We start from the raw sequence: 15,993 nt of genomic DNA, 5'->3' as shown, positions 1-15,993 counted from the left end.
CACAGGCGGAAGTACTTGCCCCTGCCATGACATCCTGGGGGACGCGGTGCTTCAGCTATCTTTATAGTCCAGACATGCACCACAACAACCGCTGCCCTTCACCATGCAAATAGTAGGCAAGCAAATGCTTCTCAGTGCACATTGAGCTACTTTGCAGTTCATTGCAAACACAAGTGGACATTCATAAATCTATTGCTTTTCAAGAACCAAGCCAGACAGGCTATCAGTCCTCCGATTCATCCTACCTTGGAACTTAGTCTAAGGGACAGCTACTCATTCCCCAATACCCTGTCTAGCCTAACATTTTCTCAATGATCAATGTGGAACCATCTTGTATTAGAAAGCCTTCACATGCCTGAAAAATGTTCGCTTTTATTCAGCAGCATTCAAACGAACAATAAACTGACAAATGGAAGCTTCATTTGCCTTTGGAAAAGGCAGTAACTACTTGATTTTCAGCCAACAACAAATGAAACAATTACTGCACCCAGTTCACATTCAATGGAGCCAGGTGTCATTCCAGTTGTGGTTGCTTGTTGTGTCCGACGTTGCAGCGCTCTCTTGTGTAGAAGTTGATTTTGCTCCAGCTGCATGTCCTCATCTTCCTCCTTGGAAGATATGCTGTCTTTCTCCCAACTTTTCAGAATCCATCACATCCCCACCTTGTCGACTCTAATTCTGCAGAGTGCAACATGCTAGAATTATGCAGCACACACTGCTCGGAGGATTATTCTCCTTAGGCTTTGAATTTGGTTCAAACACATGCAGTGTGTTTGCTACATAACCTGTTGGCACATGGCGGAGGTGTGAGATTAACATTAAATCAACATGTCCACCTCATTGACCGATCACAACAAGCTGCCTGGCATTGTGTCTATACGAAAACACAAGGCAGTATATGGGGACACTGAGATGTCAGTGACCGCTTACCAAGATGGAGGGTTGAAGAAACTAGCAACAAGCTGGAGTCACCAGGTAAACACTCAGACTTTCATATCAGGAATTTTGTTGTCTATTTACTAACTGACGGGAGGGAGAATGGGAACCTGCATGGAAATGAGATGAAGCTAATAACAGTTTGCCAATCCATGCAAATGAATGCAAATACGCCTGTCAATATGGTCTCTAGTGAGATTCTCCTCTCACCATTCAGCATTTGGTTGAATGATCGGACATTTTGTTCCCAAGATCAAGAATCTCATTATGGCGACCTACCCCTATTTTCCCAGCTTTCTCACCAATGCCCACATCATTTAGTGGCTGGGAAAATTGCACCTTAAATTCTGTGGTTGCAATGACAGCAAAACTTGCTGTGTTGCACAACTTGGGGTCTCCATCAATGCAGTTCAGTGCAGAAATCTAGATTGTTGCACTTTCACAGGATTCACTGCTGCTGGAAATCATCTGGAAACATCTGGGTAAATGTGACCTCTGCTTTGACATGATTTGTATTGTAGGAAAAACTCCTCAAAAGTTAGAATGTATTTAATGGAGTGGAGCTGGGTTTTTAGCAGCTTATTAAGTTCACAATTATTAATGGAGAATCCCTTCATCCTGGAAAACAAATCATAGATTGTGGAATGTCAAGCTTCTCCACTTTGATCAAAAAAAATCTATTGATAGGTGAAAATAATTTTTCCAAGTCAAGTATATGATGTTTCAGCTTCTGCCTTCATCCCATGTGAATGCCCCAATTTTAATTTTGCTCTCTTTAAACCACTCAAAGAATGAGGGACAAGTTCTATTATTTTCACTTCCTCCTGGGTTTTAAGTGTGGCCTGCTTGATGACAATATGATTGTTCCTGAGACCCATCCATTTGAGCTGATGTCAGAGTGAAATAACATCCAGGATGGGACTGTCCATACCTAGATTGCTAGATCTTTCTGAATGAATGGTTCAATCAATCAAAGTAAATGAGGTTCAAGGTAAAAAGGTAAGAATGTGAATGACATTTGACTGTTCCATGCACTTATGGTGACAAATGTAGCTTCATATTATTAAGAAGGAGTCAATGCTTTATGGCATAGTTGACAATCCCACACAGAGGAGTTGCCCAACAGTGACAGCTCTGAAAGGACAGCATTTTATCTAGCAGCCAGGAGTTTAATCCAAGGGTATTATGGATTTAGCTCAGGCTTACCTATTAAATCACAACCTTTCATTTGTATTCCTGCCGAAATACAAAATTACAAGTTATATATTTGCCTGCAAAATGCCCCTTTATTTCAGATTTACATGTCCAACAGCATTGTGGCTGTTCTTCCCAATGCTTTTCCCCTATTCCATAGCTGATTCCACTCTGTTCAGTGCACATTGCATGTTATAGATCAGAGCAAAAAGGAACAGACTGTGTATTCCATGCACTAAACTGATCCCGAGTAAGCAATACTTTATGGAGTGACAAGTGGCCGAAGAAAATGATGATCTGTTCTTGAAACCTGTGTCCTGTGTTATTTAATGCATTTAATATTTAAGGGTTTGGGGCCTGGTACCAATTAACAAAATGAACACTTCTGCTTTATCGGTTTCATGTAATTTGGTCTGTTTTTTATGCCCAAGGTTTAGTCAATCTCATTCTAAAGGATGTGTTTCTTTCCAGTTTTTGGACGAGTGTGTTAGCAGTGCCCAAGTAGTAAGTCTGCCCAGTGTTCAAACTCTAGGTTATCATCTTTGCTTTGATACGAATCTCCATGCCCAGGCAGGCTGCCAAGCTTCTGACAGGACTCTGCTGATAAACTGCTAGAATGCATTCGACCGTGATGTTCACTTATTATGCCCGTGCTGGTACAATGGGCCGAATGGCCCCCTCCTGCACTGTAATCTCCTGTGGTTCTGCGCTTTTGAATGCAAATATCAAAAGCCATTAGGATTAGTAAAATTCACCAACCGCTTAAAAAATGTCTGATGGCTTTTCACAGGGACAAATCAAGCAAAATTTGACAACATGTAGTTTATGATGATCTAAGGTTTTAGAGTAGATTTGTAGCTTGGGTTGTGGATGTTGTAGTTGGTTGGCTCACCGAGCTGGTTCATTGTTTTGCAGACGTTTCGTTAACCCTGCTGGGTAACATCATGAGTTCAGCTCCCGATGAGGCACTGTTGTGTTTTCCCACTTGTTATTTAAACACTGGAGTCCATTGAGCTGGATTACCTCACTTCCGGTTTTCCTTCCCTGTGGAGTGTATATGGGGTCGAGCTCAATGTGTTTGTGGATGGCTTTCTTCGTGGAGTACTAGGCTTCTAGGAATTCCCGTGCTTGTCTCTGCTTTGCTTGTCCCAGGAGCTTGGTGTTGTCCCAGTCGAACTGGTGGTTCTCCTTATCCATGTGGATTGAGATGAGTGAGTATTGGTCGTGTCTTTTTGTAGCCTGTAGGTGTTCGTGTGCCCTTGTTGTTAGTTTCCTTCCTGTTTGTCCGATGCAGTGTTTGTCACAGTCTCTGCAGGGAATCTTGTGTATGACATTGGTCCTGTCTATAGGGGTAGTGGGTCTTTGGTTCAGGTGAGCAGTTGTCGTAGGGTTGATGTTTGTTTGCTACTCTGATGCCCAGTGGTCATCCAAACCCACATCAACCCCACGACAACTGCTCACCCGAACTAAAGACCCACGACCCACTATGGACAGGGCCAATGTCATATACAAGATTCCCTGCAGAGACTGTGACAAACACTACATCGGACAAACAGGAAGGAAATTAACAACAAGGGTACGTGAACATCAATTGGTTACAAAAAGACACGACCAATACTCACTCATCTCAATCCACATGGATAAGGAGAACCACCGATTCGATTGGGACAACACCAAGCTCCTGCGACAAGCAAAGCAGAGACAAGCACGGGAACTCCTAGAAGCCTGGTACTCCACGAAGAAAGCCATCAACAAAAACATAGAGCTTGATGCCATCTACACTCCACAGCAAAGGAAAGCCAGAAGTGAGGTAATCCAGCTCAATGGACTCCAGAGTTTAAATAACTCGCGGCAAAACACAACGGCGCTTCATCGGACGCTGCACTGATGATGTTACCCAGCAGGGTAATGAAACGTCTGCAAAGCAATGAAACAGCTCGGTGAGCCAACCAACTACGACAGTATATGATGATATTAGGATACATTCACGAAATACTTCATCGAAGACTGGTTTTGAGTCCATGCTAAATGAAGAGAGGGTAAAAGGTGGAGAGGTTTCAGGAGAGAATTCCAGAACTTAGGGTCAAGACAACTGAAGAAGCATGCAGCAATGAAAAAGGTCAAGCTAGAATGAAATGAAAATATGGTGCTATTTCCCCAAATAAGAACTACTGAAATCGCCATTTTCCATTCCAACATTTGGATAGCTCCGCCAATCATACTGATGCCAGCAAGTGCCAAATTTGGGACAACTGTGTCCCATGGGCTCAAGGCCATAGATCACTTTCTCAAGGCTGATCAAGTTGAATGAATATTTTGGGGAAAAGCAGCCTTGATTCTCCACCACTGATGACTCTGCTGGTGATTTCACTGAAATACTTCTATGTAGTTTAATTGAATAACATCACTGCATCACTGCAGTTCCTGCTGAACAGAATACATGTTTCTGTTGCAGCATATAGCAAGTAAGCACTTGTAAAAATTACTTAAGGGACTTAAATGCAGGATGTTTTCAGCTCATACAAAGGATGTACCGAGGTTCAAATTAAGCCATGTTTAATTCAAAGCAAATCATGCTGATAATTTTATTCACCTTGAACACAAAACAGGACGTCATTTTGAAGTTGAATTCGTCCATAATATTTCTCCTTTTGCACAGTGTGATGCATTCTCTGCTGCTCACATTAGTGCAATTTAATCTTTACCCAGCATCAGAAAAGTGCCAATTGGAACTATTTGATTCTCACTGACACGAACAGTTAGCAATTTCTCATTGTCAGCATTCTGAGATAATCCTGGGAGAGTGGCAGAGTCAGGCATTCAAAGCTGCCTTTGTGGAAGAATGACTGCCCAGCCAATTCCTAAACTACTCCATAAACCACAGCCATTTCACATCCATCTTCGAGGTGACTTACCAATAATTGATCTCCGTGTTCTGCAACTCTGTGCTAAATTGGTGCCGATTTAAATCCCTGTCTTTCGTAAGTTGAGTTATGACAATCCATGACAGTCACTGTCAGCTGGTTCACAAAGACCAGTGGAAAACAGCATCAATAAGTAAATTTGCCTCAAGCAATTGTTTGACAGGATAGCTCAAACTCATTGCCAAATACATGCTCATTGGTAGCTGGGGTTAGTGGGTGACCTAACAGTTTGGAAGGTTCAAAGTCCAAATTCCATTTCAAAGGTTGAATGAAGAAGTGTGGGCTCACACTCCAGTGTAGCATCAACGGAGTGCTTTATTGTAAGAGGTCTCACTTTTTGGATGAGACTTTAAACCAATGCCCTTTCTTTCTTCTCAGGTGGACTCCAAATGATCAAATGGCAATATCTCAAAGAAGAGCAGGAGCATAGTTCTGCCAAGTGCCCTGGTCAATACTTTTGCCTCAATCAACAGTTCTAAAAACAGATTTACTGGCCAGTATCATTGCTACTTGAGCAGTCTGACATGAGCAAATTGCCTCTCATGCTTCTTACATTATAACAGTGACCATATTTGCTGGAAAAGCACTTTGGGGATATAATTTGTAAAAGACGTTCCACAATGCACTTTTTTTAAAGAAGGGAAGATCAGTAAACTAACTTACCACAAACACTGGTTGGTTTTTAGAGAAGGGCAGTGGACAATGTTTTCCATGCCTCCCTCTTTACTGGAAAATAAATAGACTGTATTATAAAAAAGACAGGAAAGTTTTGCAAGGAGAAATTGCACATGGAAATAATGCAGAGAGGCCTGTCTCAGTTTAAACTTTCTTCATATTCCCCCCCACCCCGCCCAACTGTTAGATTAAGGTAATAATTGAAATATGTCAGCAAAACAAAATTCCCACGAGATCTGAGCTTTCATATATCATAAGAAAATTAGGGGCTTCAGATTTTCATATCATACAGAATACAGCAATTCTGTGCACACTGGTAGAACTGGTTAGGGAAATAATGACTTCAAACAGAGGTGGCCATAGTTAACTGTTCAACATTAGGGAAGTGCACCTCAAAGACAAAAGTGACAGAAGCTAGGAGACCCATACCACAGCTACTGATCAATCACAACAGAGACTGACCTTGATTTGTATGCGATCCAGAATGTTTTTGAAATCCAAGTCATCATAATAGTGTTTAATCCCCTCCCGCACGTTGGCTTTAAATACCAAAAGCACCTGAGGAGAAAAAAATATTCAAAAAAGTTCAGAAACTGGTTAAAATATAATTAACTTCTCTTTAAGGCTAACAGGAACAAGTTCAAAAACAATCCTTTTTATCTCTGAGGTTTTATGTTTGCAATGTCCTGTCATGACAGAATAGTGTGTGCCAATTTAAAAAGTCACTGTTCACAGAGACAATAATCTAATCTCAAATTAATTGGCAATTGAAGAAGTATAGGCAATACATGAAAGTCAGCACAGACTTGCAAATTGTGTTTGACTGCACTGACTGAGTTCTTTGATGAAGTAATAGAAAGACTTGATGAGGGCTGTGTGGTTGACGTTGTCTCAATGGAGTTTCAAAAGGCGTTTGACAAAGTATCTCTTAATAGATTTGTTAGCAAAACTAAAGCCCACAGGATTAAATGTAAAATTGTAGCATGGAATTAAAATTGGATAAGGGACAGAAAGCCAAGAATAGTGGTAAAGGCGTTTTTTTCAGACTGCAAAGGGATGTACAGTGATATTCCTCACGGCTAAGTGTTTGAACAATGGCTCTTTAATATATATAATGCATCAGTCAAAAGTTTGCAGATAATTCAAAACTCAAAATATGTAGCGATTATCAAGGAGGATCATAACACACTTCAGAAGAACGCAGAATGGTTAACTGGACAGACACAAATCAAGTTTAATTCAGAGAAGTGTGAAGGGTAATGCAATTTCTTTACAAGAATGAAAGTGCAATAAAAACCTAATTTCAAATGGAATTACAGAAACAATGAGGCAATGTTAATACACATATTTTTAAGAAGGCTGTTAAAGAAGCCATCTGAACTCCCTGGCTTTTTTAGTGAAGGCTTATTGTCAAAAGCAAAGAAGTTATAGTAGCCCTTATTATAATACTGGGGTTCGACTTCAGCTCAGGATTTTTGCTCGGTTTTGGCTCTGCACTTTAGCATGGATGTCTCAGAGACCATGCAGAAGCAATAACCAGAATAAGCAGCAGCAGTGAGTGACTACTGTAATGTGCAGACTCTGGACAAACTGGAGTGTGTTGTACAAGCTAATGGTACTTGAAGGGTTAATGCTGAATGATGTTTGAACCTCCATCCAGCTTGATGATATCTTAAGGACTTGGGCGGGTCAAGGCAGAACAGTTAAGAAACTCAAGGGATCCAGACCTACACTTAAGTGATTATAATCTCATATTGCTATCATGCAATAAACTACATCTTGTGTAAGACCAAAGCCTCTTCTCAAGTACTTTTTCTCAACTACTTTTAATGTAGTAAGCACTGTAGGACCAGTCAGAAAAGAGGATCTACGCAACCGAATGTTGGCTGTGGTCAGCATCACGTGCTCGTGCACTGATTTGAGGCAAGATTTGATAGAGGTGTTAAAAATCAATACTTTTGCTGAAGGAAACAAGGTCGAGCTGATTCCAGTGGCAGGACACTGATTTGTGATGACTGGAAAAAGAACTGGATATTAATATCTATTTAATCATATTATTATGTTTGTTAATTATTTTATTTTAGATTAAGAGAAAAGGGGTGGTGACTATTATTTATTTGAATACATAAATAGTGAACATTTGCGAAACTGGATGTGGGATGGGAACAGTAAGACTGAGTAAGTCAGTAATATTTATCCACAAAAGCAAAGGCATGCATGTCTTGATTTCAATTCCACCAAATGTCTTTATATTGATTGACACCAGATACATTATAAAACAATTTTTATGTGGTGTGTTGTTGTGATCCAGAAAGCACTGCAAAGCAGATTCAACGATAACTTTCAAAAAGGAATCAGATAAGCACTAGAAGGGAACGAACTATTTGTGGTCTGTGGGTCAAAAGCAGAGTACAGTGATTGATGAGATAATTCTATGAAAGTTCTGAAACATCCATGATAGACCAAAGGGCTTCCTTTGGTGCTAAAGTGGATGATGGTTCCATGATGCCATCCTGCTAGTGTGGAAAAGATTTGTTCTATTTCCTGAAAAGAATGAACTCCCAACTCCACCACCCTGGGTTTGTTCAGAAGCTGCACTGGGTCAATTTGTTCCTCTAAAGCATTGTGTAATAATCAGAACACTAAAAGATCAAAAATATTACAGGACACCTGAAAAATGCCTTCATTAATGCCTGTAGAAATCTGGGGAGGGAAAGATTTTGTTTCCAATTGTGCCAATAATTTGTTCTCAGCAGTTTCTTTTCTCTCAGAGTTCTCAAATTTCTCACAGATATGGACCCTCCAATCAGCCATTAGTCAGGTTTGAGCCTTTTCTATTAGCACAGCAAGCTATTTAGCCATGGAAGCATCACAGCCAAGCCCAATCTGGTCTCTACTCAATATTCACATGCAAGCACTGCGCATGGAAGTCTTGGAAATCTGAAGAAATGTGAAATTCTCTCTTCCTAAAGACTGAGAAAGTTGAGTGCTTTCCATGTCAAAATTAATGGATTTATTCTGGGCATGTGTTTCAACAAATATGCAGTTATGGCACTTGAAGGAAATGAGTGACTTTGCTCATCAATTTCTTTGAAAATTGGAACAAAGTTGTGGGATGAATGGCCTCAGTCTATTTACAAGTTGATGTGAATTATCTTTGGAAGCGAGACAATTTCTGCCTTTTACTATAGAGAAACAATTGCATCACACCAAACAATTGGGCAGCATGGTGGCACAGTGGCTAGCATTGTTGCCTCATTGCACCAGGGACCTGGGTTCGATTCCAGTCTTGGACAGCTGTCTATGTGGGTTTTCTCCAGGTGTTTTGGTTTCCTACCACAGTCCAAAGATGTTCAGTTTAGGCGGATTGGCCATGGTAAATTGCCTGTGATGTCCAGGGATATGTAGCTGGGTGGATTAACCATGGGAAATGTAGGGTTACAGGGACTGGGCAGGAAGTTACGTCTGGATGGGATGCCTTGGGCCAAATGGCATAGTTAAATATCCAAGGGTACCAGACTATTTGGAAGGACAGACAGGAAGGTAAGGGAGGTGGTGTAGCTCTGATATTCAAGGACGACATCAGGGCGGTGCTGAGAGATGATATAGGTTCTATGGAGAATGAGGTTGAATCCATTTGGGTGGAAATTAGAAATTCTAAGAGGAAAAAGTCACTGATAGGCGTAGTCTATAGGCCACCAAATAATAACATCACATTGGGGCGGGCAATAAACAAAGAAATAATTAATGCCTGTAAAAATGGTACGGCAATTATCATGGGGGATTTTAATCTACATGTAGATTGGTCGAACCAGCTCGGTCAGGGAAGCCTTGAGGAGGAGTTCATTGAGTGGATCCGTGATAGTTTTCTTGAACAGTATGTAATGGAACCGACGAAGGAGCAAGCTATCCTAGATCTGGTCCTGTGTAATGAGACAGGAATAATTAATGACCTCATAGTTAGGGATCCTGTTGGAAGGAGTGATCACAGTATGGTTGAATTTAGAATACAGATGGAGAGTGTGAAGATAAAATCCAATACCAGGGTCCTGTGCTTGAACAAGGGGAACTACAATGGAATGAGGGAGGACTTGGCTAAAGTAGACTGGAAACAAAGATTTTATGGTGGGACAGTTGACGAGCAGTGGAGGACTTTCAAAGCAATTTTTCAAAGTGCTCAGCAAAAGTATATTCCAATGAAAAGGAAGGACTGTAAGAAAAGGGGTAATCTGCCATGGGTGTCTAAATAAATAAGGGAGGCTATCAAATTGAAAGAGAAGGCATACAAAGTGGCAAAAAACAGCATGAAACTAGAAGATTGGGAAAACTTTAAAGGTCAACAGAAAGCCACAAAAAGAGCAATAAAGAAAAGTAAGATAGAACATGAGAAAAAACTAGCACAGAATATAAAGACAGATAGCAAAAGTTTCTATAAATATATAAAACGAAAAAGAGTGGCTAAAGTAAACGTTGGCCCTTTAGAGGATGAGTTATGGGATATGATGAAATGGTCGGGGCATTGAACAGGTATTTTGTATTGGTCTTCACAGTGGAGGACACTAATAACATGTCAGTAATTGACAAAGAGATGAAGGTAGGTGAGGACCTGGAAACAATCATTATTACGGAAGGGGAAGTGTTGGGCAAGCTAATGGAGCTGAGGATTGATAAGTCTCCTGGCCCTGATGGAATGCATCCCAGGGTACTAAAAGAGATGGCAGGAGAAATAGCAGGTGCACTGGCGGTAATTTTCCAAAATTCGCTGGACTCTGGGGCAGTCCCAGCAGATTGGAAAACAGCAAATGTGACGCCACTGTTTAAAAAGGGAAGTAGACAAAAGATGGGGAATTATAGACCGGTTAGCTTAACCTCTGTAGTGGGGAAGATGCTTGAGTCTATTATCAAGGAAGAAATAGCAAAGCATCTTGACAGAAATTGTCCCGTTGGGCAGACGCAGCATGGGTTCATGAAGGTTAGTTCATGCTTGACAAATCTTTTGGAATTCTATGAAGACATTACGAGCAAGGTGGACAATGGGGACCCTGTGGATGTGGTGTACCTAGATTTCCAAAAGGCCTTCGACAAGGTGCCGCACAAGAGGCTACTGCATAAGATAAGGATGCATGGTGTTAAGGGTAAAGTATTAGCATGGATAGAGGATTGGTTGACTAACAGGAAGCAAAGAGTGGGGATAAATGAGTGCTATTCTAGCTGGCAGTCAGTGACTAGTGGTGTGCCTCAGGGATCGGTGTTGGGACCGCAATTATTTACAATTTATATAGATGATTTGGAGTTGGGGACCACGTGTAGGGTGTCAAAGTTTGCAGATGACACTAAGATGAGTGGCAGAGCAAAGTGTGCAGAGGACTGTGAAACTTTGCAGAGGAACATAGATACATTGAGTGAGTGGGCAAAGGTCTGGCAGATGGAATACAATGTAAATAAATGTGAAGTCATACATTTTGGTAGGAGTAATAGTAAAAAGGATTATTACTTGAATGGTAAAAAGTTGCAGCATGCTGCTATGCAGAGGGACCTGGGTGTCCTTGTGCATGAACAAAGAAGGTAGGTCTGCAGGTACAACAAGTAATTAGGAAGGCAAATGGAATTTTGTCCTTCATTGCTAAAGGGATTGAGATTAAAAGCAGAGAGGTTATGTTGCAGCTGTACAAGGTGATGGTGAGGCAACACCTGGAGTACTGTGTGCAGTTTTGGTCTCCTTACTTGAGAAAGGATGTACTGGCACTGGAGGGGGTGCAAAGGAGGTTCACTAGGTTGATTCCGGAGTTGAGGGGGTTGGCTTATGAGGAGAGACTGAGTAGATTGGGATTATATTCATTGGACTTCAGAAGATTGAGGGGGGATCTTATAGAAACATATATAATTATGAAGGGAATAGATAAGATAGAAGTAGAGAGGATGTTTCCACTGGCAGGTGAAGCTAGGACAAGAGGGCATAGCCTCAAGATTAGAGGGAGCAGATTTAGGACTGAATTGAGAAGGAACTTCTTCACCCAGAGGATTGTTAATCTATGGAATTCCTTGCCCAATAAAGTAGTTGACGCTACTTCAGTAAACGTTTTTAAAGATAAGGTAGATTTTTTTTGAACAATAAAGGAATTAAGGGATACGGTGAGAACGCGGGTAAGTGGATCTGAGTCCATGAAAAGATCAGCCATGATCTTAATGAATGGCGGAGCAGGCTTGAAGGGCTGGACGGCCTACTCCTGCTCCTAGTTCTTATGTTCTATGATAGTCCAGTAAGGATCAACAAACACAACATAGCTCAGGGACGAATCCTCAGCATTTGTCAGCACATATGGTTATCTACCCTAAATAAACCCATGAAGCCTTTGGAATAGCAAGCAGAAATAACAGTGAGTAATTCAGAAGTACACTGTCAGGCAAAGTTGGACATCTGGTTCCAATAGACAGGTTTTCAGAAGCATCTTCAAGGAAGTCAGAGCCACGCCAAAGCAGAAATATTTAGGAAGGGATTTCCACTGCTCTATGACTCGGCATCAGCAATCAATTTGCCAAGTAACTGGGTCCATAATTCGAAGGGGTGTGTGGTTGGGATGCACACCATAATGGAGACAGATGGGGCCCCAGACGCATGCACCTTTAGCATGAATTATATCCTCCCAAAACAAACCTCCTTAAACTACACTGAACCATAAAGAAAGTGGTAAACTTTGTATTTATGACATAGAACTGCCACAGGCAGCACATACATCACACATTCCACAGCAGTGAGAAAACCATAAAGCCACAGTTGTTTTATGGTCACAATTTCAACATCCTGCTTGCTAAATGCCCTGGGAATTGGGATTGGGGGGAATCCATAAATGACAGCAAGTAAAAGGAATCTCACGACTGGCCTGTACACAGAGGGGGAGGGTACGTCTCACCAATAGCCAACAACATGGTCACTTTTACGTCCAGGCTGCTTCCCCAGCACCATGGAAACAAGGAGGCAATCTCTTAAAGTGCAGCCTCGCGTACTTTGTAGGCGGCAATGGATGGCTTGCTTTATTCAGTGGCTATATGAACATGTGAATCTGGAAAGAAATAGTTGCCTGTACACAGACTGCAACAGTGTGGTGTTCTCATCAGCATTCTGTGCACACTAACTATTCATTCATGTAATATATTACTGCACTGCAATACAAAGGGGTGGAAAAGAATTGTTCCCATCTCTAATTTTTCACAGTGCAAGATTTATGCAATGAGAGTAGAGCAAAAAACAATTAACGTCAAAGCTGAACTTTTCACTGAAACTAAGCCCATTCGAGTAACTGATGCCTCAAATGCTGCACCTAGATTTGTAATGAATGAATGCCATTGCTTTACCTGGCATCTGGTAAATAGGTCTGCCCCAGGCTGAACTCCATCAGGCTGTAAATCATCGATCAGGCTTCAGCTTTCTGAGACTTAGCCCAACACAATTACCCAATACTTAGATGTATTTTAAGGAGCTGCTCTGTTATTCTCAAGACCCATTTCATTTTCCATGAATTTCACTTTGATTAAAGTGGGACTTTTTGCTTATCTAAATTGCTGCATCAACTTGAATGTAAAGGTGAGTGATTTACAGACTTACAGGCCCCTCTGTCCAATCAGAATTCCAATATGTAATTCTTCAGTCTGCTATTTAAGGATGCCTGTTAAAAATGTAGCATATAAGAATATAAACTCATAAGAAATAGGAGCAGGAGTAGGAAATCTTGTCTGCTCCACCATTCAATAAGATTACTGCTGATTTTTTAGTGGATTCAGCTCTACTTACCCGCCTGTTCACCATAGCCCTTATTTCCTCTACTCTTCAAACATCTGTCTTTGCCTTAAAAATATGCAAGGAGGTAGCCTCAGCTGCTTCACTGGGCAGGGAATTCCACAGATTCGCAACCCTTTGGGTGAAGAAATTTCTCCTCAACTCAGTCTTAAATCTGTTCCCCTTATTTTGAGGCTATGACCCCTAGTTCTAGTTTCATCTGCCAGTGGAAACAACCTCCCTGTTTCTATCTTATCTATTCCCTTCATATTTTATATGTTTCTATAAAGATTCCCCCCTCAGTCTTCTGAGTATAGTCCCAGTCTACTCAATCTCTCCTCATAAGCCAACACTCTCAACTCCAGAATCAACCTAGTGAACCTCCTCTGCACCCCCGCCAGTCCCAGTATATCCTTTCTCAAGTAAGGAGACCAAAACTGTATGCAGTACTCCAGGTGTGGCCTCACCAGCACTCTATACAGCTGCAGCATGTCCTCCCTGTTTTTAAACTCCATCCATTTAGCAATGAAGGACAATACTCCATTTGCCTTCTTAATTACCTACTGCATCTGCAAACCAACTTTTTGGAATTCATGCTCAAGGACACCCAGATCCCTCTGCATAGCAGCATACTGCAGTACGAACTCCACCAAAATTTTTAATTTCAGACTTTGCCATCAGACTCAGACAATGTGCTGAATTTGTGGAAGATCTTTTTATGTGATGCAATTGTAATATTGCTAACTCTAGGAGGACTACTCCTGGGACATTTCATCATGAGGCCTTCTGCTTCAGACACTCACACCAAAGGCCATTTTGAAAAATAAATGATGAAGGACTTTTTCATCTGTTTTGGGAGCAGAGGTTTAGTTTGAAAAGAATGAAACATAGAACTGTTCAACCAGACCATTCAAAACTGGGAAGATTATTCCCAAAGCTTGAGAGAAAAATTGTTATTGTTTCTGACAATGTAGAAGGCAAACTGAGACTGTGTACTTCAGCCGAGATAAACGGAGAGCTTAAAGATAAGGTCTGAGACAATCTGTTCTAAACATCAGATACTATTTTATTCCACAGAAAGAGAGAAAGAGAAAGAGACACAGAACAGCTTGCTTATGTTAGCAAGAACAATATAAGAAGGGTCACATTCTAAAATGAAAAGGGAAGACACTCCATGAGATAAAGAAAAACGCCAAAGGCGCGAACATCAGAATGAATTCCTCCCAGGTCACTGGAAGCCAAAGTATTTGACCATTCTGAACTCTGACTTGCATTAAAGTTGTCAACATCTCTATCTGAAAACTCTGTGACTTAATGTTGACAAAATATTCAATTATTAAAAACATTTAATTCTTTCATGAATCTAACTCTCAATATTATAAGCGAAATGTTAAAACAAAATAAATAACACATTGAGAAAGCTCAGGTCAAAATAGAGGCCTAGAAGTCTTAGTCACCTTACTATGTCCAAACAATTCAAACAAGATATTTTAAAGTCAAAATCATATCAGTGACCCAAGCCAAATAGGCAGAATATAAGCCAAACATTTTGATGCTGTTGTCACACCACCTCTGGATTCAACATCTCTGTTCTGGGCACCAAAAATAGCCAAATATTGGCAGGAATGTCAGAAGCAAATTCTAAAGCAAGACTCATAAATGTGGCATGTTCTGCATCAGGAAAAGATCTTTAACAGGTGTTCTATTTAAGACTGTATCTACAAGACTGTTGAAGATATTGCAAAAGTTAATTAAGCATATTTAGCTAATTTACAAGGTTAGAACTAAGGCATGCTGATTCAAATTTGTAAAACGTTACTTCAGCACAGATATGATGCTCTTTCCTTCAGACAAAAAGTGGCACTGATGTGAAAAAAGCTTTCAGACAGAGATAGCCACTCTGGAATCATTAATAAAGTCATTCAGTATCACTGAATGGTTCTCCGAATAGTTTGATTAAAGTGGGCCAAATGGCCACCCTAATCCAGAATTATCTTTTATGTCATGACCTTCGGAACCATGAGGTCACATGTTGGCAAACAACTTCAAAACAGTCCTAGAATGACCAGAGCCAAAGAGGTAATTCAGGAAGGGTGGAGGAAGCGAGTAGTCTCCGTGATCAAGAGCCAGAATGATGTGAAGGATGTTTCCTTATTGTTGCTGTGATCACAGTCACTTTGGGAACCTTCAGATGCAACATTAGCTGTGAAGCCTATTAAACTAGCACCAATATTATTGTGTGTGCTTCTTTGGACATGGAGTTCAACAGTAGAAAACCCGAACACAACAGGAACGTAGACATTACATAAATAAGCATTATGATGTGGTTATCAAAATGAGGCCTTCTCGTGTTTATAATGAAAGGCAAATAGTAAAACCATGTCAATCAAAAACAATGGGGAGACTAGTTCAAGTTAGCTGTTGGAACATAAAATTCAGTCATTGCGTTATGTTTTAATAATCTGCTAGGAAGGAAATGTGGAAGGAGGA

At 40.8% G+C, this 15,993-nt stretch overlaps 1 protein-coding gene across 1 annotated transcript in view; it reads right to left on the bottom strand.

Annotated features, from left to right (window-relative positions):
- zgc:110329 (uncharacterized protein LOC550500 homolog) overlaps positions 1–15,993 on the bottom strand; it is a 147,103-nt gene that overhangs the window by 81,743 nt on the left and 49,367 nt on the right. The window contains exon 5 of the mRNA XM_048618678.1: positions 6,192–6,287. Within this exon, the coding sequence (XP_048474635.1) occupies positions 6,192–6,287 (96 nt within the window). The remainder of the gene's footprint in view (positions 1–6,191; positions 6,288–15,993) is intronic.

The sequence above is a fragment of the Rhincodon typus genome, chromosome 40 (assembly GCF_021869965.1).
Source record: "Rhincodon typus isolate 14 chromosome 40, sRhiTyp1.1, whole genome shotgun sequence".
In the NCBI taxonomy this organism is placed as follows: domain Eukaryota; kingdom Metazoa; phylum Chordata; class Chondrichthyes; order Orectolobiformes; family Rhincodontidae; genus Rhincodon; species Rhincodon typus.
Note: the sequence above shows the minus strand (reverse complement) of the source record. Positions and strands in the feature narration are given on the sequence as shown.